This window comes from Aquarana catesbeiana, linkage group LG01, assembly GCF_042186555.1.
Source record: "Aquarana catesbeiana isolate 2022-GZ linkage group LG01, ASM4218655v1, whole genome shotgun sequence".
NCBI classification, from domain to species: domain Eukaryota; kingdom Metazoa; phylum Chordata; class Amphibia; order Anura; family Ranidae; genus Aquarana; species Aquarana catesbeiana.
Window position 1 is genome coordinate 982,678,552 of NC_133324.1, and position 23,585 is coordinate 982,702,136.

Consider the following 23,585-nt stretch of genomic DNA (forward strand, 5'->3'; position numbering starts at 1 on the left):
TTAGTGTCGCTGGTGACGGTAGTTAGGGACGTAAATATTTAGGTTCGTCGTCAGCGTTTTATAGCATCAGGGACCCCCATATACTACCGAATAAATGTTTTAACCCCTTGATTGCCCCCTAGTTAACCCTTTCACCACTGATCACCGTATAACCGTTACGGTTGACGCTGGTTAGTTCGTTTGTTTTTTATAGTGTCAGGGCACCCGCCATTTATTACCGAATAAAGGTTTAGCCCCCTGATCGCCCGGCGGTGATATGCGTCGCCCCAGGCAGCGTCAGATTAGCGCCAGTACCGCTAACACCCACGCACGCAGCATACACCTCCCTTAGTGGTATAGTATCTGTACGGATCAATATCTGATCCGATCAGATCTATACTAGTGTCCCCAGCAGTTTAGGGTTCCCAAAAACGCAGTGTTAGCGGGATCAGCCCAGATACCTGCTAGCACCTGCGTTTTGCCCCTCCGCCCGGCCCAGCCCACCCAAGTGCAGTATCGATCGATCACTGTCACTTACAAAACACTAAACGCATAACTGCAGCGTTCGCAGAGTCAGGCCTGATCCCTGCGATCGCTATTAGTTTTTTTGGTAGCGTTTTGGTGAACTGGCAAGCACCAGCCCCAGGCAGCGTCAGGTTAGCGCCAGTACCGCTAACACCCACGCACGCACCATACGCCTCCCTTAGTGGTATAGTATCTGATCGGATCAATATCTGATCCGATCAGATCTATACTAGCGTCCCCAGCAGTTTAGGATTCCCAAAAACGCAGTGTTAGTGGGATCAGCCCAGATACCTGCTAGCACCTGCGTTTTGTCCCTCCGCCCAGCCCAGCCCACCCAAGTGCAGTATCGATCGATCACTGTCACTTACAAAACACTAAACGCGTAACTGCAGCGTTCGCAGAGTCAGGCCTGATCCTTGCGATCGCTAACAGTTTTTTTGGTAGCGTTTTGGTGAACTGGCAAGCACCAGCGGCCTAGTACACCCCGGTCGTAGTCAAACCAGCACTGCAGTAACACTTGGTGACGTGGCGAGTCCCATAAGTGCAGTTCAAGCTGGTGAGGTGGCAAGCACAAGTAGTGTCCCGCTGCCACCAAGAAGACAAACACAGGCCCGTCGTGTCCATAGTGCCCTTCCTGCTGCATTCGCCAATCCTAATTGGGAACCCACCACTTCTGCAGTGCCCGTACTTCCCCCATTCACATCCCCAACCAAATGCAGTCGGCTGCATGAGAGGCATTTTCTTTATATCCTCCCGAGTACCCCTACCCAACGAACCCCCCCCAAAAAAGATGTTGTGTCTGCAGGAAGCGCGGATATAGGCGTGACACCCGCTATTATTGTCCCTCCTGTCCTGACAATCCTGGTCTTTGCATTGGTGAATGTTTTGAACGCTACCATTCACTAGTTGAGTATTAGCGTAGGGTACAGCATTGCACAGACTAGGACACACTTTCACAGGGTCTCCCAAGATGCCATCGCATTTTGAGAGACCCGAACCTGGAACCGGTTACAGTTATAAAAGTTACAGTTACAAAAAAAAAAGTGTAAAAAAAAAAAAAAAAAACACATACAAAAATATAAAATAAAAAAAAAATAGTTGTCGTTTTATTGTTCTCTCTCTCTATTCTCTCTCTATTGTTCTGCTCTTTTTTACTGTATTCTATTCTGCAATGTTTTATTGTTATTATGTTTTATCATGTTTGCTTTTCAGGTATGCAATTTTTTATACCTTACCGTTTACTGTGCTTTATTGTTAACCATTTTTTTGTCTTCAGGTACGGTATTCACGACTTTGAGTGGTTATACCAGAATGATGCCTGCAGGTTTAGGTATCATCTTGGTATCATTCTTTTCAGCCAGCGGTCGGCTTTCATGTAAAAGCAATCCTAGTGGCTAATTAGCCTCTAGACTGCTTTTACAAGCAGTGGGAGGGGATGCCCCCCCCCAACGTCTTCCGTGTTTTTCTCTGGCTCTCCTGTCTCAACAGGGAACCTGAAAATGCAGCCGGTGATTCAGCCAGCTGACCATAGAGCTGATCAGAGACCAGAGTGGCTCCAAACATCTCTATGACCTAAGAAACCAGAAGCTACAAGCATTTTATGACTTAGATTTTGCCGGATGTAAACAGCGCCATTGGGAAATTGGGAAAGCATTTTATCACACCGATCTTGGTGTGGTCAGATGCTTTGAGGGCAGAGGAGAAATCTAGGGTCTAATAGACCCCAATTTTTGCAAAAAAGAGTATACCTGTCACTACCTATTGCTATCATAGGGGATATTTACATTCCCTGAGATAACAATAAAAATGATTTAAAAAAAAAAAATGAAAGGAACAGTTTAAAAATAAGATAAAAAAATAATAATAATAAAGAAAAAAAAAAAAAAAAAAAAAAAAAAAAAAAGCACCCCTGTCCCCCCTGCTCTCGCGCTAAGGCGAACGCAAGCGTCGGTCTGGCGTCAAATGTAAACAGCAATTGCACCATGCATGTGAGGTATCGCCGCGAAGGTCAGATCGAGGGCAGTAAGTTTAGCAGTAGACCTCCTCTGTAAATCTAAAGTGGTAACCTGTAAAGGCTTTTAAAGGCTTTTAAAAATGTATTTAGTTTGTCGCCACTGCACGTTTGTGCGCAATTTTAAAGCATGTCATGTTTGGTATCCATGTACTCGGCCTAAGATCATCTTTTTTATTTCATCAAACATTTGGGCAATATAGTGTGTTTTAGTGCATTAAAATGTAAAAAAGTGTGTTTTTTTCCCCAAAAAATGCGTTTGAAAAATCGCTGCGCAAATACTGTGTGAAAAAAAAAATGAAACACCCACCATTTTAATCTGTAGGGCATTTGCTTTAAAAAAAAAAATATAATGTTTGGGGGTTCAAAGTAATTTTCTTGCAAAAAAAAATTATTTTTTTATGTAAACAATAAGTGTCAGAAAGGGCTTTGTCTTCAAGTGGTTAGAAGAATGGGTGATGTGTGACATAAGCTTCTAAATGTTGTGCATAAAATGCCAGGACAGTTCAAAACCCCCCCAAATGACCCCATTTTGGAAAGTAGACACCCCAAGCTATTTGCTGAGAGTCATGTTGAGTCCATGGAATAATTTATATTGTGACACAAGTTGCGGGAAAGAGACAATTTTTTATTTTTTTTATTTTTTTTTGCGCAAAGTTGTCACTAAATGATATATTGCTCAAACATGCCATGGGAATATGTGAAATTACACCCCAAAATACATTCTGTTGCTTCTCCTGAGTACGGGGATACCACATGTGTGGGACTTTTTGGGAGCCTAGCCGCGTACGGGACCCCGAAATCCAAGCACCGCCTTCAGGCTTTCTAAGGCCGTAAATTTTTGATTTCACTCTTCACTGCCTATCACAGTTTCGGAGGCCATGGAATGCCCAGGTGGCACAAAACCCCATCAAATGACCCCATTTTGGAAAGTAGACACCCCAAGCTATTTGCTGAGAGGTATAGTGAGTATTTTGCAGACCTCACTTTTTGTCACAAAGTTTTGAAAATTGAAAAAAGAAAAAAAAAAAATTTTTTTCTCGTCTTTCTTTATTTTCAAAAACAAATGAGAGCTGCAAAATACTCACCATGCCTCTCAGCAAATAGCTTGGGGTGTCTACTTTCCAAAATGGGGTCATTTGGGGGGGGTTTGTGCCACCTGGGCATTCCATGGCCTCCGAAACTGTGATAGGCAGTGAGGAGTAAAATCAAAAATGTACGCCCTTAGAAATCCTGAAGGCAGTGATTGGTTTTCGGGGTCCCGTACGCGGCTAGGCTCCCAAAAAGTCCCACACATGTGGTATCCCCGTACTCAGGAGAAGCAGCTAAATGTATTTTGGGGTGCAATTCCACATATGCCCATGGCCTGTGTGAGCAATATATCATTTAGTGACAACTTTTTGTAATTTTTTTTTTTTTTTTGTCATTATTCAATCACTTGGGACAAAAAAAATAAATATTCAATGGGCTCAACATGCCTCTCAGCAAATTCCTTGGGGTGTCTACTTTCCAAAATGGGGTCATTTGTGGGGGTTTTGTACTGCCCTGCCATTTTAGCACCTCAAGAAACGACATAGGCAGTCATAAACTAAAAGCTGTGTAAATTCCAGAAAATGTACCCTAGTTTGTAGACGCTATAACTTTTGCGCAAACCAATAAATATACACTTATTGACATTTTTTTTACCAAAGACATGTGGCCGAATACATTTTGGCCTAAATGTATGACTAAAATTGAGTTTATTGGATTTTTTTTAGAACAAAAATTAGAAAATATCATTTTTTTTCAAAATTTTCGGTCTTTTTCCGTGTATAGCGCAAAAAATAAAAACGGCAGAGGTGATCAAATACCATCAAAAGAAAGCTCTATTTGTGGGAAGAAAAGGACGCAAATTTTGTTTGGGTACAGCATTGCATGACAGCGCAATTAGCAGTTAAAGCGACGCAGTGCCGAATTGTAAAAAGTGCTCTGGTCAGGAAGGGGGTAAAACCTTCCGGGGCTGAAGTGGTTAATAAGAAGTTGAGAAAAGGAGAAACGGCATGTCTGCGTAACAAAGAGATTCTGGCAGTGAAGTGGAGGGACAGAAGGGATGTGTATATGTTGTCTTCCATCCACAACAACACCTATGTGGAAATCCCCAGAAGGAATGGCCCCATCCAGAAACCCACATGCATCCATCAATACAATTTGTTTATGGGGGGAGTCGACTTCAACAATCAAATGTTGGAACCATATCTTGCCTCAAGAAGGACATACCACTGGTACAAAAAAGTAGCGATTTATTTTTTTCAATTGGCCATAAACAACTCCTATATCATTTACCGCAAATCCACCCAAAACCCCCAACCCTTCCTTGGCTACCAGGAGGAAATTTACACTGCCGTTATATTCCCGAACGGCCCACCAGTAAACATCTGATCAGATGTTGTTAGTCGACTCTCCGAGCGCCACTTTCCAGATAAACTCCCTCCCAGACCAACAGGCCAAAGACGTCAAAAAAGATGTAAGGTGTGTACCAGAGCAGGAGTCAGAAGAGACACATCTTATTATTGTGCAGAATGTCCTTCCGAACCAGGCCTCTGTATAGGTGAATGCTTCCGCCGTTACCATACTTCACTAAATTATTAGTGAAGTATGGTAACCGTAATCCTCAGTTCCTGCCTTCACACCCCTTATGCCACTGCCTGCTCTGTAACTGACCCTGGCTTGTTATTTGACCACGCTTCTCCCTGCCGATTTTGTACATACCGCTGCCTCATCTGGAACTGACCCTGGACTGTTTTTTCAACCATGCTTCTGCCTAACGATTCTGTACATACCTCTGCCTGATATGGAACTGACCCTGGACTGTTATTCGACCATGCTTCTTCCTAACGATTCTTTACATACCTCTGCCTGATATGGAACTGACCCTGGACTGTTATTCAACCATGCTTCTGCCTAACGATTCTGTACATACCTCTGCCTGATATGGAACTGACCCTGGACTGTTATTCGACCATGCTTCTTCCTAACGATTCTTTACATACCTCTGCCTGATATGGAACTGACCCTGGACTGTTATTCAACCATGCTTCTGCCTAACGATTCTGTACATACCTTTGCCTGATCTGGAACTGACCTTGGACTGTTTGACCATGCCTCTTGCCTGCCTCTTGGACTGATCTTGTACCCTGCAACTGGACTAGTGGGATTCAACACAGGGGTCTCACATATGTGAGGGGCTCCAGAATAGTTTTTCTGGATGAAGAAAACAATTTTCTTTGTTTTCTCATTCCTAGATGAGGGTCTGGAGACTCGGAGGCTTCAAAGAGATTTAGGTGGGAGAAGCCTCTACCCCTGTCCCCATTCTGTCCTGAACGAGGCCCTACTTCTGCCTGCTGCCTGTAGGAGTTCCTGCCATCATGCCTCTGTTTGTCGCACTGACCACAGCTCATGGACCTTGTTCCTGCCTACTACCAAGACCAATATTTTGGCACTGCTGACAATCTCTGCCTGCACTGACCCTGCACTGCACTGAACTATGGACAGTATCCCTGCCTGCTGCCTGTACTGACAATGAACAGTATTTCTGCCTGCTGCCTGAAAAATTGTGTTCACTGTTGCTGACCAAGTTCCTGCTTGCTGCCTGGACCAGTGCTATCCTCCTGTGGACAACTGTACTACTAAAACCACAGGTAATCTTTTGTTTCTCTTTGCTCAGCATAATGTATTTTGGGGTGTAATTCTTGGTATATGCATGCTATGTGTCCCTGGAACACCTGATGGTGTTCCTTGCATGTTGGATCTCTGTATGTGGCCAGGCTGTGTAAAGGTCTCACACACGTGGTATTGCCATACTCAGAAGGAGTGGCAGAATGTATTTTGGGGTGTCATTTTTGCTATGTAAATGCTATGTGTTGGAAATATCCTATAAACGGACAACTTTGTGTAAAAAAAAAATGCGTTTTCATTTTTTTCCCACATATTCCAAAAACTTCTGGAAAAAAATTAACCATTCAAAAGACTCATTATGCCTCATAGATTATACGTTGGGGTGTTTGCTTTCCAAAATGGGGTCACTTTGTGGGCGTTTCCATTGTCCTGGTGCTCCAGGACCTTCAAAAGTGTAATAGGTGGGTGAGAATCGAGATGTGTAATTTATGCTCCTAGAACACCTGAAGGTGCTACTTCAATGTTAGGCCTCTGTATGTGGCCAGGCTGTGTAAAAGTCTCACACATGTGGTATCGTTTTACTCAGGAGGAGTAGCAGAATGTATTTTGGGGTGTTATTTTTGCTATGTAAATGCTATGTGTTGGAAATATCTTATAAACGGACAACTTTGTGTAAAAAAAAAAATGCGTTTTCATTTTTTTCCACATTTTCCAAAAACTTCTGGAAAAAAATGAACTGTTCAAAAGACTCATTATGCCTCATAGATTATACGTTGGGGTGTTAGCTTTCCAAAATGGGGTCATTTTGTGGGCGTTTCCATTGTCCTGGTGCTCTAGAGCCTTCAAAAGTGTAATAGGTAGTCAACAAGTTAGATGGGTAATTTATGCTCCTTGAACACCTGATGATGCTCCCTGCATGTTGGGCCTCTGTATGTGGCCAGTTAGTGAAAAAGTCCCACACATGTGGTATTGTAATACTCAGGAGGAGTAGCCGAATGTATTTTGTGGTGTCATTTGTGGTATGCACATTCCATGTGAGAGAAATAAGCTATTACAATGACAATTTTCTGAAAAAATATAAAAAATAAAAAAAACCCTTAATTTGCAAAGAATTGTGGGAAAAAATGACAACTTCAAATAACTCACCATGCCTCTTACTAAATACCCTGGAATGTCTACTTTCCAAAAAGGGGTCATTTGGGGGGCATTTGTACTTTCCTGGCTTGTTAGGGTCTCAAGAAATGAGATGGGCCTCAGTACATCAGGTGTGATCAGATGTGATAATTTTTTTTATGATTTGTACCATAGCTTGTAGACTCTATAAATTTCACACAGACCATATAATATCCACCGACAAGCTGGAGCATTCTCAGAGGAGGTCACATGAGATGGTTTACTTACAAGAGCTGATCCTGTAGACTATGGGGACATCTTGTGGCCTTTCTAAGTAACAACAAGTTCAGATAAACTCCATTTACAGTGATGTTAATCTAGAGAACATGTTCAAATACATTTGTATGACTTTGTAAGATCTCATTATTCTGCAGACAATGTGGGCTTTTTTGGCTTTGGTTTTCAACTACAAAATCAAATAAACTGTATATTCATAATAATATCAACCTAAGACAATGGGCAGACAAGTTCATAGGAGGTTTTTACAACTCACAAGAGCTCATCCTGCAGACAATGGGGACATCTTGTGGCTTTTCTAAGCAACAACAATCTCATATAAACTATATTCACAGTAAAGGTGATCTTCTACAGCAGGGGTCTCCAAACTTTCTAAACAGGGGGCCAGTTTACTGTTCCTCGGACTTTGGGGGGGGGGGGACTGTAGTCATTGGGAGTAGAAAAGGTCCCAACGTCAGTGGGAATAAACAATGGCGTCATCTTTGGTGTCAGTGGGAAGAATTGTGCTCCATCATTGGTGTCATTGGGAGGAATTGTGCCCCATCGGTGATGTTATTGGGCGAGATTGTGCTCTTGTGTTGGTGGGAGGAGTTGTGCCCCATCATTGGTGTCCTTGGGAGGAATTGTGTCCCATCGTTGGTGTCAGTTGGAGGAATTGTGCCCCATCATTGGTGTCAGTTGGAGGAATTGTGCCCCATCATTGGTGTCAGTTGGAGGAATAGTGCCCCATCATTGGTGTCAGTTGGAGGAATAGTGCCCCATCATTGGTGTCATTTTGCCCAGTTGTTGGTGTCTTTGGGAGGAATTGTGTCCCATCGTTGGTATAATTGGAAGGAAGTGTGCCCCTTCACTGGTCTCAGTGTGGGGGAGGGGGTATTATGCCTCATTCTTGGTATCAGTGGATGACATAGTGCCCCAAGGGCCTGATAAAAGCAAGCAAAGGGCCACATCTGGCTCCCGGGCCGCAGTTTGGAGACCCCTGTTCTAGAGCATTGCTTCTCAACCTCTTTTTTAGTCCAGGCACCCCCTAAAATTATGAACAGTCTCGGGGCACCCCATTCTAAAATGTAAAACATTATTCTAATAGTTTTACATAACACATCGTCATCCACACACGAAGGACACCCAACGTTGGCTGTGATGTATTTTTCCAAATCCACTATACTTTTACACACTGGTACTGACTAGTATTCCAAAGTTTCTCTTCTCCCTCAGTTTTTCTCCATCGCTAATCTAATGTAACCCCAGCGCTTACAGAGAGGGGCAAAGGGAGGATGATTGGTTGTTAGGACTCCGGGGGCTAGAAGGTGGTAATGGTGGACAATGAAAACCTGTGGCTTTATTTCACTATAAGGCAGGCTTGTTCCACCTGCTGGCCTGTATACATTTGTGGTAAATATTTTGCCAGGGCACTCTGGGGGAAAACGGCTGATCTAGAGAACATACTCAGAATCATTCATATCAGTTTGTAAGAGCTTGTGATTCTACAGACAATTGTGGGCTTCTTGCAACTACAAAATGAAATGTGGTCCAGCCTATGGATGGTCCCCAGACTCCCAGCTCCAGGAGGGGCCCCCCGGAGAAGCACTGCCCAAGGACCCCAGACAGAAGAAGTCTTCAGAACCAGGTGCTTGGCAAGTCTGGTTGGGGGAGGGGGGGACTGAACCCAGGCTCTGAGTGTTAGGTTGGCCTTATTGCATACTGTAATAAATAGGGATTGAGAAGCACAGCAGCACTTGTTCTAAGTAACAATGTGAGATGAACACACACCAGAGGGTCTAGAACAAAAATATAAACAGGTGCATAAAACCAATATGGAATAGATAAATCACACAAATAACAAACAAAAGCCAGGCTGACCATCTAACACACATAAAAATTAGAAATGTAAATATAAACAGATGATATAAAATCAAATATAGAAGAAGATGATAATACAGATCGTTCTTCATTGCACACAGTCCATGCCACCACCTTCTTCATGACTGTCTGCTTTGGGCTAGAGGGAGGGGGTCCTGCCAGATAGACATCAAGGGGATTCATTCAGCCTAACAGCTGCCCTGGCGAAGTGGATCCGGCTGGTTGGTTGCACAATGTCACCAACAATGGTAAAGCTACCCAACACAAGGGTTGCCTAATAATGTTTGAGAGAGTTATGGGCATTGTGGCTCGTCACACCTGGTCCATCTCCTGTGGATCTCGTGCTGTGAAAACACAAAACTGCCCCACCATCTAAGCATTGTAAAGTTTGGGGGTTGTAGCTCCACAGCGCCATGTACAAAGCCATTTAACTTCAAACTAAAAGCTGTTTACTTTTTCTGAAGGCAAGCACAAAGAAATGCTTCCAGCAGCAAAACAAAGTGCAACACACAAAAAGTCTGCTTGTCTACAAAAGTACAAAATATAATGAAACCCGGTTCATAGATGGGACTTTACCCCGGGCTCAGCACAGCCCCAGTCTGCCTATTACTCCAAACAGGTGTCTCTCCCCAACTCCTTCTCACACCACCACACCGAATACTACTTTCTGGTTTAAGTGCTGCTTCCCAGAGGCTCCTAGACCTTTGGAGACTGGAGTCCCTGTAGTCAGGGGTGGAGGCCCTTTTGTGAGAATAGAAAAAGAAAATGGGGCGCACTGGCCTAGTGCATTATCCAACCAATTTATTTATTTCTCACCGAAATGTTACTTTAGGGGCTCAAAACCTCTGGTCCCAAATACCTCTCTATTAATACAGAGAGGACTGCGAGTCAGTTCTCCTTAACATGGCTAACCCAGAAATTCCTCACCCACCTATGGTGAGCCCCCTGAGTACCCACACTCTTCCCTTAAAGGGATCCTAACTTAAACACTGGTGCCACATAGCACCCCGTTCAGGACCCCTCCTTGGCGTCCTGTACAGTGTAAATGTTGGGAAGTAAAGGGATAAAAACAATATGCACTCGCTCTGTAAAAGAGGGAATTGGACATTTGGTCATGCTCAGAGAAGGGTCACCTTAGAGGACTGCATAGTTCAGCAGACAAGCGGATGGATCCGGGCCTTAGGCACTAATGCTGGTGCCACAACACTGCAACCCCTCACAGATACTCTAGTTGGAAAGCAGGAACAAGCCCTGCTGCAAAGTATTGCATCAAAAATTGTAATTACACGCCCCTGTTAAACATGGTCTGAAAAATTGGGCCTTAGACACTGGTGGCTTCGTCCAGAACCAAAAATATTCTTCCAAGCTATCAGCATGATCTTTGAGGAGGAAGAGGATAGTCACTCAGCATAACAGGATAGTCACTCAGCATCAGCATAGGCAGTCTTGAAGGGATCTGACATTTCAAAAAAAATTATTCGGTTACATCAGCATCAGGTGCTTGGTATCTGGTGGTGATCCAAGACTGATTCATTTTTATGAAGGTCAGTCGATCGACCGAGTCGGTGGACAGGCGCACCCTGTGATCGGTTACAAAGCCTCCAGCACTGAATGTGCGTTCCGAAAGAACGCTGGATGCAGGACAGGCCAGTAGCTCAATTGCATACTGTGCAAGCTCTGGCCAGTGATCCATCCTCAAGACCCAGTAACCCAGAGGATTTTCGGTGGGAAAGGTGTCCAAGTCTGATCTTGCCCCTAGGTATTCCTGCACCATGTAAAACAGACACTGGCGATGGTTGCTGGAACCGATCATACCTTGGGGCTGCGGACCAAAAAATTGTCTGAACACATCGGTCAGACGGCCACCTTCTCCACCGCTCCTTCTTTGACTGACCGAAGCCTCAGCAACACGTTGTCCAGAAACAGGAGTTTGTAACCTCCCAGTCTCTGGGAACGCGTTGCACAGACCTTTCTACAAGGCCTCCCGAAGATGTTTCATCCTCTGCTCCCTCTGCGATGGCAAGATAAGGTCCGCAACCTTACCCTTGTAACGTGGATCAAGGAGGGTTGCCAGCCAGTATTGGTTCTTCTCCTTGATACCAAGAATATGAGGATCCTTACGCAGGCTTTGCAGGATCAGGGAGGCCATGCAGCGTAGGTTTGCTGAGGCATTCGGTCCGGAGTCCTCTGGGTCACTAAGGACGACATGGTCCGCAGCCACCTCCTCCCAGCCACGTACAAGTCCATGTGTTTCTTGGGACTGATCCCTTAAAGACTGCTGCTGATGCTAAGTGCCAGGCTCCACTTCCGTACTGACACAATCCTCCTCCTCCCCCTCCTCTTCCTGTGTGATAGATAGGGTGATTAGCTTCCCTAGGCCAAAAGGGAGCAGTGCCACATCCAATTACATATGTATGAGAAAAGACAATTCCCCTGAGTGGACTTTACCGGCACTTGCTAACAAATTTAAATATTGAGTACATGTAACAAAGTGTAAAGAGTAAAAAAGATTTTTATTTTAACATCACATAGATTAAAAACATACTAAATCATACATTCGACGGAACATATTACAAGAACAATAAATAATAGTATTGTTTCCAAACAACTAATTGTACGAGGGCTCTTGTTCACACCCAATGCGTTTCGGAGTAAATACTATTTTTGTCCTTCTTCAGGGATGTAGCAAAAAAGAGCACTTCATTTTTGATATGTTTCGTTGAATTACTTTAAAACTTTCCAAATTGGAATAATATTGGACATTGTTGGACATGTCTCCCCTCTTTTGATCAATATTTTGATCACTAACCATACCTGCTATCACCTTTAACCTGGAACCTCCACACGCTTAGGTGGAGGTAGTCCTGGCCAAAGAGGCAAAAAAAAACTCCATTGTGGAGAAAATAATAGCTGAGCAACTTTTTCATTACAAAATGACTTTTCATTGTGAAAAACAAATGATTGATAAGACATATTTACAGAGTACTGGCTGTACACTCCTGTGGCCAGAATGGCCTTCTAGCTGAATTGTGGACATGCTGACTTATCAGCATATGTAAACACAGACAATTCTACATATAATGGAAGACTCACAAAAGACAAATATGACTTCAACTTGGCTGAACTACTTTTCAAATATATATATATATATCCCTTACAATTAAAGTAATTTAATCAAAAAGTACCCTAGACTGTGATCACAAGAGGGAAACAAATCAAACACAGAGATTTCTTTAATTTAGTCATTTTTGCAGTGTCTGGTGTGGATCCAGGTGACTTTTCCTTCAAGTTTTGCAAAAACTGTACATGATATAGATGCTGTATTGAGTCTCCAAACATTTCCTTATATATAAATGTCTCTTAACAATACAAAAGTCACCTGGCTTTAGTTTTAGATCCTTCCAAACTTTTAGGATCTGGAATTAGGGAGAAAACACATAAATGAGTTTGTCAAAAACCTTAAAAGATCAGCAACATTCTCTATGAGATCCGAATGAAGGACTTCAGCTGCTGAGACAAAATATAAGCAAGTGAGTAACACACTCCCAAACCAAATCCCATAGGGAGAGAGTCCAATATCCCCCTTAGGGGCTTCATAAAATATAAGAAAACATTCAGGCAAAAGTTTTCTAGTTTCTTACTCTACTTTGTCCGCTACATTGTAGACAGTGGGGGTGTAAAAATAAAACCTCAAAACTTCTATTAAGGACTCTCCTATAAAAAATGATTTCCTCTGTTACTCTCTGTACTTTCTGGCACTCTGTACTTACAAACTACTTCTGATAACACTTTTTACTGTGGCCTTTGCAGTAGCATTTGCCACTGGACATCCAAAAAACATGTCCATACAGACAAAATGCATACTCGTAAGATCCTAACTTGGGCATCTGGATATATCTTTTTTGTAATCTCTGGGAGGGATGTTCAGCTTTTGGTAACCCCTTTGGTAACAGGTAAAACAAGAAGTGGTATGTTATAAAAACAACTGTGGAGAACCCTGGCTCTATCCCATGCTCATTTACTAAGGCAGCCATAACTGCTTGTGACTCATGACACGGTCCATGTGTCAAGCTGAAGGGAAAAGAGTGGCTGGCAGACATAAATGATCACCTTTTCCAAAGTCCTGTTTCATAAGAAGTTGCCCCCTGTGGACCACTTGTTCTTCTCGTTCTGGGGTCCTTAAAGTTGAATTATTAATCCCAGCTATACTGGGCCAGAACTAGGGTGGAATCTGTGAGTTGCACAGACCCATCAAGTGTCCGGGGCTGTAAATGCAGCATCCTTAGTCACCTGGTCTGCTTCCATGTGTGAAAGTTAATATGGCTACCTCAGCAAGAAGCTGGAAGGCTGAAAACAGCCGATCAAATTAACTTGGCATGCTTGGTTGGTTTACCTGCCGAAGTAAAAACAAACTTCTGGCCCTTTAAATGGAACCAAAAGCTCTCTATATCTCGACTATCTATATAAATATACACTCTTTTTACAGCTCACAGGCTTTGCTAAAACATGGAGCTCTGCTTCTTGAGCTGGGGAAAAAGGATCCAATGACTTTGAATACAGAGTATCCTTCTGGGTGATAAACTGCATACTCAAATCTACAAAAAATGTAATATCTGGGTCTTCAGGGAGTGTGTCCCGCACTGGGCTCACAGCAGCTGATTCCTACACCATCAATTTAACACATGTGTCTTCCTTTCTCTTGAATAAATGTACGCATTTTTCATTGTTAGATTTGTACATAAATAAACTCATATTTTAAACCTTTCATTAGACAAACATTTAGTTATCTGTATATTTGCTGCGCAGAATGTCGGACCATTGACCAAAACAATATCTAACTTTGTCTAATAGCACCTTTGCATAAAAGCTACAGCTCTGATATATCGGGGTGAACCCTTCATTACTGGGTCCAGCTTGCATAAATATATTACAATGTCTTGTTTTCTATCACACTATTTGTGTAAGAACTCCAGTTTCATGTTTCAAAAGACAACTTCTTCCTGGCAATATTATAATAAATGATAACAATACCCTGCGGTCATGGAGAGATGCCCATAAATCCAAAATATTCTTCTGCTTATACCACTGTACTTACAAGAAAAAGGGACACATCATTTCACAATCCACACATTCTGCTTTGGATTTCAAAAATAAAAATAAATAAAAACAAAAGGACCAAGAATCTGTATGATGGACCAGAAAGCATCAAAAACTATAAAACAACTGACTGCAGGTGGCATCTATCCTAACAGGGTGTGTGGACTTGATGCGATGGGTCTGCTATATTTAAATTTTATTTATAACAACTCTCACATCATGGACCGCACATCAAGTTATTATGAAGAACCTTGAAATTTCATTTTTGTAGAAAAACTTCTTATGTATCCCATCCATCTTGGCTTTGTTAAATATTATGGCAGCTTTATTCAAAATAACAACCTCATCTTAATCTTTTTTTTCTCTCAATAAGGGCTTATTGAATAAATGTAAAATTACAAAATTGTTATCTTAATCTAAACTAATCTCATTCATTACAAATTTCCCCATTAACCTGGACTTCATTTCCAACCAAAGGTTGTCTAAACCAGTTTCATTATATCTATATTAATAATAAACTCATATTAGAAATTAATACTCATTATTACTTAATTTTACTTAATTTCCCTTTTTTAAATGCACTGTTTCCACTATCAAAGGATATTCAATTTGTGTAATACACGGTTAAATGTAACCTTCATTTTACCATGTTTGGAAAACAGATTCAAAATAATTGTGATCACATTGTTTACCATTAGATTCGTTAACCCGGCACATTTTGTTATAAATGTTTTGTCTAAAAAACTGGAATTGGCATGATGTCCTTCCAGCTTATCACTAACCTCTCATCCCAGCCACATTTCTTTCAGGAGAGCACAAAGGAGGGGGTCACATCTGCGTACATGACACACACAAGCAATAGAACTAAAGGTCCCAGCATTCGCACACACATACACCAATATCTCTCTAAAATCGCTTACATTTTTCCCATTTGTACACAACACATGCATATCATTCTCTCACTTTCTTTTAACTCTTTAATATTTTCCTGCCTAAATTCTGCTTTCCTTATTTTGTTTAAATAACTTTTATATCTAGCTTCTATGATTCTATGATCAGATGGGGAGCCACAATGCTCATCCCATCTTCTCTCTCTGACAACATATAAAGTATTCTGTTTTACCTCTCATTTCTCTATTTCTGACTTTAATAGTTATAGTGCCAGACTCCAAATTCATCCCACAACTTAACATGAAAATGTCCCTTTCTGTCTAGTTCTAATGTCACCCTTGATCCATCCTGCTCACATAGATAGCTGTTTCTCTAGCTGTTTACTCTGTGTGATTCTTAGTCCCTGTGGACTTTGGTAACCCAGTTACCCATTGTGGATCCCTGTCCACTCTAACCATTAATCTAGGGGCTCAGTATAGGCGGAACCTCACCTTTGGTTCATATGTAGCGCTCCTCTTGCGCTGGGCATTTTTGAGGGTCTCTTACCCTTCATTCCCTTACTTAATTCAATGCCCATAATGACTGGCCAGTCTTCTCTCTTCTCTACTTGTGCCTATACCCTCTTGCCTCTAAACTACTTTATCTAGCAGATGTACTACATATACCTGTGAACAGCACTATTCTTCCCTTTCTTATTTATAACACTCCGATGGACAATAGACAGGGACAACATAACATATAACCACCAATCAATACAGTTCGATTAAGGGGAGTAAAATAGGTACCCTTTGTCCCGAAAATGCCTTACCGATCAAGGAAGTCTGATAACTCAAATGTAAGCAAAAGGCTTACCTCAGCCGGCTGATTATCAGAAATTCCCGGATCGTCTCAAGCTCCTCGTTTCGGATACTCAGGGTCACCTGGAATCCCCTCCTAAGGCAAAACTCGCCATGCTGACTCGGTTGAATTGATGATAGGCAACTCCTATCCTCATATTGATTAGTGGTTCCAAATTAATAATAACTACTGCAGTAGGGAACAGACACAAAAGATACGCTCAGCATCTTTCCAAAATTACTGTTCTGCTTTATTATGACGCAATTGAAGGTTTTTATGCACATGATTACGTAGGTATCACATTAATATTACAATTGTAGGTTTATCGTAACAAGGGGCGTTACATAGGCAGGCTTATTCTAATTAGGACTCAAAAGAATGTAAACATTTACTGAAAACATTATTAGTGCCGTGTACACAGTGAGGGCAGTGTGCAATACATACAAAATACAATAGAATTATATACAGAACTTACAAATTTCCATTACAGTCCTTCTTCAGGGATGTAGCAAAAAAGAGCACTTCATTTTTGATATGTTTCGTTGAATTACTTTAAAACTTTCCAAATTGGAATAATATTGGACATTGTTGCTGGTATAGTTGTTATCATAGGAACATAATGATTAATCACTAATGGGTATTATTTGTTGGAAGTCCCTTTTACTGGGACATAAAATCTCACCAACCCCCGTCCCTCCCGGGTGCGTGCAGACCAGAGTAATATACTGAGGCAAGAGGAGAGGAAACCCCTGTTTGTATCAAGTATTGCAGTGTGTCAGCTACGCATCACAGCTTCCAGCGTATACAACGCCTGATTTGAGGGAAGAGGCCGCGTTGGCAGCTACTTTGCCAGACAAAGTACCCTGAGCCTGGGTGAGGGAGGATGAGGACGGCTTGGTCATCCACTCTACCAAGTCTTCCGCATGTTGCGGCTCAACACGGCCAGCTGCCTAAAAAAAGGACAAGCGTGTCCCACGGCCACACGCTGATGAGGATGCACCGTCTCAATGACAAGCACTGTTGCCTCTAGACACAGAGCCTGCTTGCCCTCTTTTATTGGCTTGTGACTGTCTGCCTCTCCTTGTCGGCCTTCCAGACATACTAATGGCCTGCAGAGAGATGTAGCTGCACAAAGCTGGGATGTATATATATATACTGATACTGCAGCTAGCAGAATCAACTGCCTGCCTGTAGTATTATTAGTATGAGAACACCAGCAATTGTCTTCAGGTAGCTTTAGGTACACACTGTGCAGAGGACGCAGTACACTAACTGTAAATACTGTAGCTGCCTGCCTGTGGTATTAATAGGAGCAGAACAACAGCAATTGTCTTCAGGTAGCTTTAGGTGCACACTGTGCAGAGGACACACTACACTAACTATAAATACTGTAGCTGCCTGCCTGTGGTATTAATGGGATCAGCAGAACACCACTAATTTTCTTCAGGTAGCTTTAGGTGCACACTGTGCAGAGGATGCATTACACTAATTTGTATATACTGCAGCTGCCTGCGGTACTGTACTAATAGGATCAGAAGAACACTACCAATTTTCTTCAGGTAGCTTTAGGGGCACACTGTGCAGAGAACGCATTACACTAACTTGTAAATACTACAGCTGCCTGAGATACTAATAGGATCAGAAGAACACCACCAATTTTCTTCAGGTAGCTTTAGGTGCACACTGTGCAGAGGACACAGTACACTAACTGTAAATACTGTAACTGCCTGCCTGTGGTATTAATATAGGATCCGAAGAACACGACCAATTTTATTCAGGTAGCTTTAGGTGCACACTGTGCAGAGGACGCAGTACACTAACTGTAAATACTGTAGCTGCCTGTCTGTGGTATTAATAGGAGCAGAACAACTGCAATTGTCTTCAGGTAGCTTTAGGTGCACACTGTGCAGAGGAAGCAGTACACTAACTGTAAATACTGTAGCTGCCTGTCTGTGGTATTAATAGGAGCAGAACAACAGCAATTTTCTTCAGGTAGCTTTAGGTGCACACTGCGCAGAGGACGCAGTACACTAACTGTAAATAGTGTAGATGCCTGCCTGTGGTATTAATATAGAATCAGAAGAACACCACCAATTTTATTCAGGTAGCTTTCGGTGCACACTGTGCAGAGGACGCATTACACTAACTGTAAATACTGTAGCTGCCTGCCTGTGGTATTAATAGGATCAGAAGAACACCACTAATTTTCTTCAGGTAGCTTTAGGTGCACACTGTGCAGAGGACACATTACACTAACTGTAAATACTGTAGCTGCCTGCCTGTGGTATTAATAGGATCAAAAGAACACCACTAATTTTCTTCAGGTAGCTTTAGGTGCACACTGTGCAGAGGACACACTACAATAACTTGTAAATACTGCAGCTGCCTGCAGTACTGTTCTAATAGGATCAGAAGAACACCACCAATTTTATCAGGTAGCTTTAGGTGCACACTGTGCAGAGGACGCACTACACTAACTTGTAAATACTACAGCTGCCTGCGGTACTAATAGGATCAGAAGAACACCACCAATTTTCTTCAGGTATCTTTAGGTGCACACTGTGCAGAGGACGCACTACACTAATTTGTAAATACTGCAGCTGCCTGCGGTACTGTACTAATAGGATCAGAAGAACACCACCAATTTTCTTCAGGTAGCTTTAGATGCACACTGTGCAGAGGATGCACTACACTAATTTTTAAATACTACAGCTGCCTGCGGTACTAATAGGATCAGAAAAACACTACCAATTTTCTTCAGGTAGCTTTAGGTGCACACTGTGCAGAGGACGCACTACACTAACTTGTAAATACTACAGCTGCCTGCGGTACTAATAGGATCAGAAGAACACCAGCAATTTTCTTCAGGTAGCTGTATATACTGTAAAAACACCTGCCTGCCTATCAGTAGGAAGAGAATAACAGGAACAGCTTTATATAGTGTGGGGCATGTACTAAACCACCGCTTTGGCCAATTATGGCTCTCTGTACAGACGGCGCTGTGATTGTCCAAGCATGCGGGTCATAGTGCATGCTTGGCCAATCATCAGCCAGCAATGCACTGCGATGCCGCACTGAATTATGGGCCATGATGCGCCACTCGAATTTGGCACGAACGGCCCATATCGTTCGTAATTCGACGAACGGGTGAACACACGATGTTCAAGTCGAACATGGGTTTGACTCGAACATGAAGCTCATCCCTATTGAGGGGACAGAAAATTTACAATGATATACAAGCTGTACACTCACTACTTTACATTGTAGCAAAGTGTCATTTCTTCAGTGTTGTCACATGAAAAGATAGAATAAAATATTTACATAAATGTGAGGGGTGTACTCACTTTTGTGAGATACTGTATTATCTGTGTTCCTCTGTATGAAAGTTCCTATGACTACGTGTCTCAGCCCCTCCCTTTGTAAGAATGTACAGAACTGGTTATAATGAGTGTCAGATACTTTCAGTTTCATTTCTCTCTTCTGCTCTCAGCGATGGCGTCTGTTGATCTGAGGAAGGAGCTGGAATGTTCCGTCTGTCTGAACATTTATACAGATCCTGTAACCCTGAAATGTGGACATAACTTCTGCCGGGACTGTATTGGTCGTGTGTGGGATACACAGGAGAGGTCTGGAGGTTATTCCTGTCCTGAATGTAGAGAAGAGTTCCAGGATCGGCCTGCACTGCACAGGAACATAACACTACGGAACATAGTGGAGAATTTCCTGTCCACCCATCCAGATCAGGAGGAGTCCGGGGTCTTCTGTACTTACTGTATTCACACTCCTGTACCTGCTGTGATATCCTGTCTGCATTGTGAAGCTTCTCTGTGTGACAATCACCTGAGAGTCCACAGCAAGTCACCAGAACACATCTTATGTGACCCCACCACTTCTCTGGAGAACAGGAAATGCTCCGTCCATAAGAAGATCCTGGAGTATTACTGCACTGAGGACTCCACCTGTATCTGTGTGTCCTGCAGGCTGGATGGAGAACATCGGGGACACCAGGTGGAGACTCTGGATGAAGCCTCTGAGATGAAGAAGAAGAAACTGAGGAATGTTCTGCAGAAACTGATGACAGAGAGAGAGGAGATGGAGAAAAGAGTCCAGAGTCTGCAGGAACACAGGAGGAAAGTACAAGGAGAAGCAGATGATGAAACAGAGAGAGTCACTGTCCTGCTCAGAGACCTCAGGAGACGTCTGAAAGATCTGGAGAAGAGAGTCCTGAGGGAAATCTCCGGGCAGGCAGAGCGGATCTCCGGGATAATCAATGATCTGGTCCAGGATCTGGAAATAAAGAAGGAGGAGCTGTCCAGGAAGATGGGGGACATTGAGGAGCTGTGTAACATGAGGGATCCACTGACTGTCCTACAGGAATCAGACACAGGTGACTTGTGTGATACTGAGGATGGAGATGATGAGGACAGAGAGAGACATGATAAACTCCTCCATGATGGAGGGGATCTGGATGTGGGGGGGATCTCACACACATTACACACAGGTTTATCTGATATCATGTCTGGGGTAAATGTAGAGAGGGGGGTTACAGACATATTACTGGATGTGAGGACAGCTGGTAATTATCTACATATATCAGATGACAGGAAAACTGTATCCTTCTCATCACATCAGAATCGCCCAGAAACACCAGAGAGGTTTCAGTATCGTCAGGTGATGAGCAGTCAGAGGTTCTCCTCAGGGAGACATTACTGGGAAGTGGATGTCGGGGGGGCAGAGTGCTGGAAAGTCGGGATGTGTTACCCCAGTATAGACAGGAGAGGAGATCAGTCAGTGATTGGAGATAATAAGAAGTCCTGGGGTTTGGAGGGGTGGTGGGGTAATCAGCTCTCGGTGATACATGACAGTAATAAGACCCCATTACCCGGCGATGTCTCCAGTAGGAGAGTCAGGATATATCTGGATTATGAGGCCGGGCGGATCTCCTTTTATGATCTGTGTGACCCGATCCGACATCTCCACACCTTCACCACCACCTTCACTGAGCCCCTCCATGCTGGAGTATGGGGAGGGGGATGGGGAGGTTGTATAAAGATATGTGGGGGGAATGAGAAGTGAGATATCTGCCCAGAGACATCACAAGGTGGATTATCTGATTGGTGATTGGTGGAATACTCATCCAATAGGAGGAAGCAGAGGACAGGAAACATTTATTTTATTTATTTTATTTATTTCAGGTACTTATATAGCGCCGTCAATTTACGCAGCGCTTTACATATACATTGTACATTCACATCAGTCCCTACCCTCAAGGAGCTTACAATCTAAGGTCCCTAACTCACATTCATACATACTAGGGGCAATTTAGACAGGATCCAATTAACCTACCAGCATGTCTTTGGAGTGTGGGAGGAAACCGGAGTACCCGGAGGAAACCCACGCAGGCACAGGGAGAACATGCAAACTCCAGGCAGGTAGTGTCGTGGGTGGGATTCGAACCAGCGACCCTTCTTACTGCTAGGCGAAAGTGCTATCCACTGTACCACTGGAAACATGAGTGATTTATTTATAAAGCTGCAGGTTCCGGGGCCGTCATCTTCATCCTAAACCTCACTTCACTACCTAGTGTGTCACTGACCAGGAACAAGCATGCAGGAGGTCAGATTGTTCAGCCTTCACTGGCTGCATGCTTGTTCTGGGTCAGTGACACACTACATAGTGTAGCCAGGATCAGGATGACGGCCCTGGGGTCTCCACCATCACTGTCTATCTATAGAAGAAAGGGGTATTTTCAGCTTTGGATGGAGTGGGGGAGGATTAGAACCTCTGTCAGATTTTTTTGTGCTATCTGGGGCTCCATTAGAGAGATTTCCCCTCACTTCCTGTTCCTGTGACAACATTTCCCCAGACAGGAAGTGAGGGGAACTCTCCAACAGTAACACAGACAGAAATAAAAATCCTTTTCTTTAGTAGAGTAGGGGAAGGATTAGAACCCCTGTCAGATCTTTATTTCTGTCTGTGTCCCTGTTGTAGATTTTCCTTCATTTCCTGTCTGATAAAATGTTGTCACCAGGACAGGAAGTGAGGGGAAATCTCTCTAATGGAGCCCCGGATAGCAGTAAAAACCTGACAGGGGTTCTAATCCTCCCCCACTCCATCCAAATCTAGAACAATAGGATTTGTCTAGACACACACTTTAATATCCACAATGAGAATTCCGACATTTCTGTCCTCACAGGTTCCTTTACATGACCAATCCATGGATCTGTGATTGCTCCTCCCCCTCACTGTGATTGGCTGTGATGATTATCACTATGAATACAGCCAGTGCTAGTCTTGTTCCTATTGGTTATGATGTGGAGGGGGCGGGGATTGTGGTGGGGGTGGGGTAGTGTGGACAGGTGACGGGGGAGGGGTATACAGTCTCAGGAAGTGGAAATCCTCGGCTCTGTATATGGGAATATTGATCAATGATTGGATATAGATATAACAATCAGACAGATTGGACTATTACTAGTATAGCACAGACCCGAGACTGGTCCTGCTGCTTGGTCCCAGGTTCCATTCCCTGATAGGCCCAGAGCAGCCAGGCACAACGCATTTCACCATCAAGTCATAGATCAGGCCTTGGATGTCCTTTTGTAGTTTATTTGCTCTAAAAACTGGGATGGGGGAGGGGAAGTTTTGGGATACTCCAAAATGTGTAATAAACTGTAATGGAGGACAGTAAATCTGGGTGAGAACCTCCCTCTGGGATGTGAAGGGTAACTAGATTCCAGACAGGAAATCTTCAGTAGAAGTATAATCCTGAGTGTAGTGCTGGGAGCTCTCCTGTCCCTGGAATTAGACATGTGCGGATCGGATCATTCCGAAATAAAATTCAGACAAATTTTCATTATTCCGATGTATCCGAATTTCCAAATTAGAATCGTACCGAATTTAAACAATTTTAAATTCAAATTTAAACTTTGTCACCATCTCCTTTCTGCAATTAATCTCATCTAGATGGACTCTGTTTTATAAGAATCTATGGACTTGTTTCTTGATGGGACCTTGCTTTAGTTTTTCTTTTTTCATTTTTTTTTTTTTTTTCACTTTGGTATTTTTTCACTTATATTTTATTATGTATACTCACATTCATACATGTATGATTTCATGAATTTAAATGCACTTCCCTTGTGGTGTTAGAAATCCTGTTTGCTGCATTTTTGGTGCATATTTGGTCAGTTATAAAACAAACAAAAAACGCTCCTCCCCATTGAAATGAAGAAACTGATATCTCTGCCCCGTGTCTTCCGCCCCTCACCCACCTTTACTGACATCTGAAGTTCCCTCCACCTCCAATCTAATGCCCCTTTCCTGC

General features: G+C 42.9%; 1 protein-coding gene across 1 annotated transcript in view; it reads left to right on the forward strand.

The window, feature by feature from the left end:
- The first annotated feature begins 19,742 nt into the window (after window positions 1-19,742).
- Window positions 19,743-23,585, forward strand: part of LOC141129123 (uncharacterized) — a 179,394-nt gene continuing 175,551 nt past the window's right edge. The window contains exon 1 of the mRNA XM_073616941.1: window positions 19,743-21,336. Within this exon, the coding sequence (XP_073473042.1) occupies window positions 19,757-21,336 (1,580 nt within the window). The 5' untranslated portion in view covers window positions 19,743-19,756. The remainder of the gene's footprint in view (window positions 21,337-23,585) is intronic.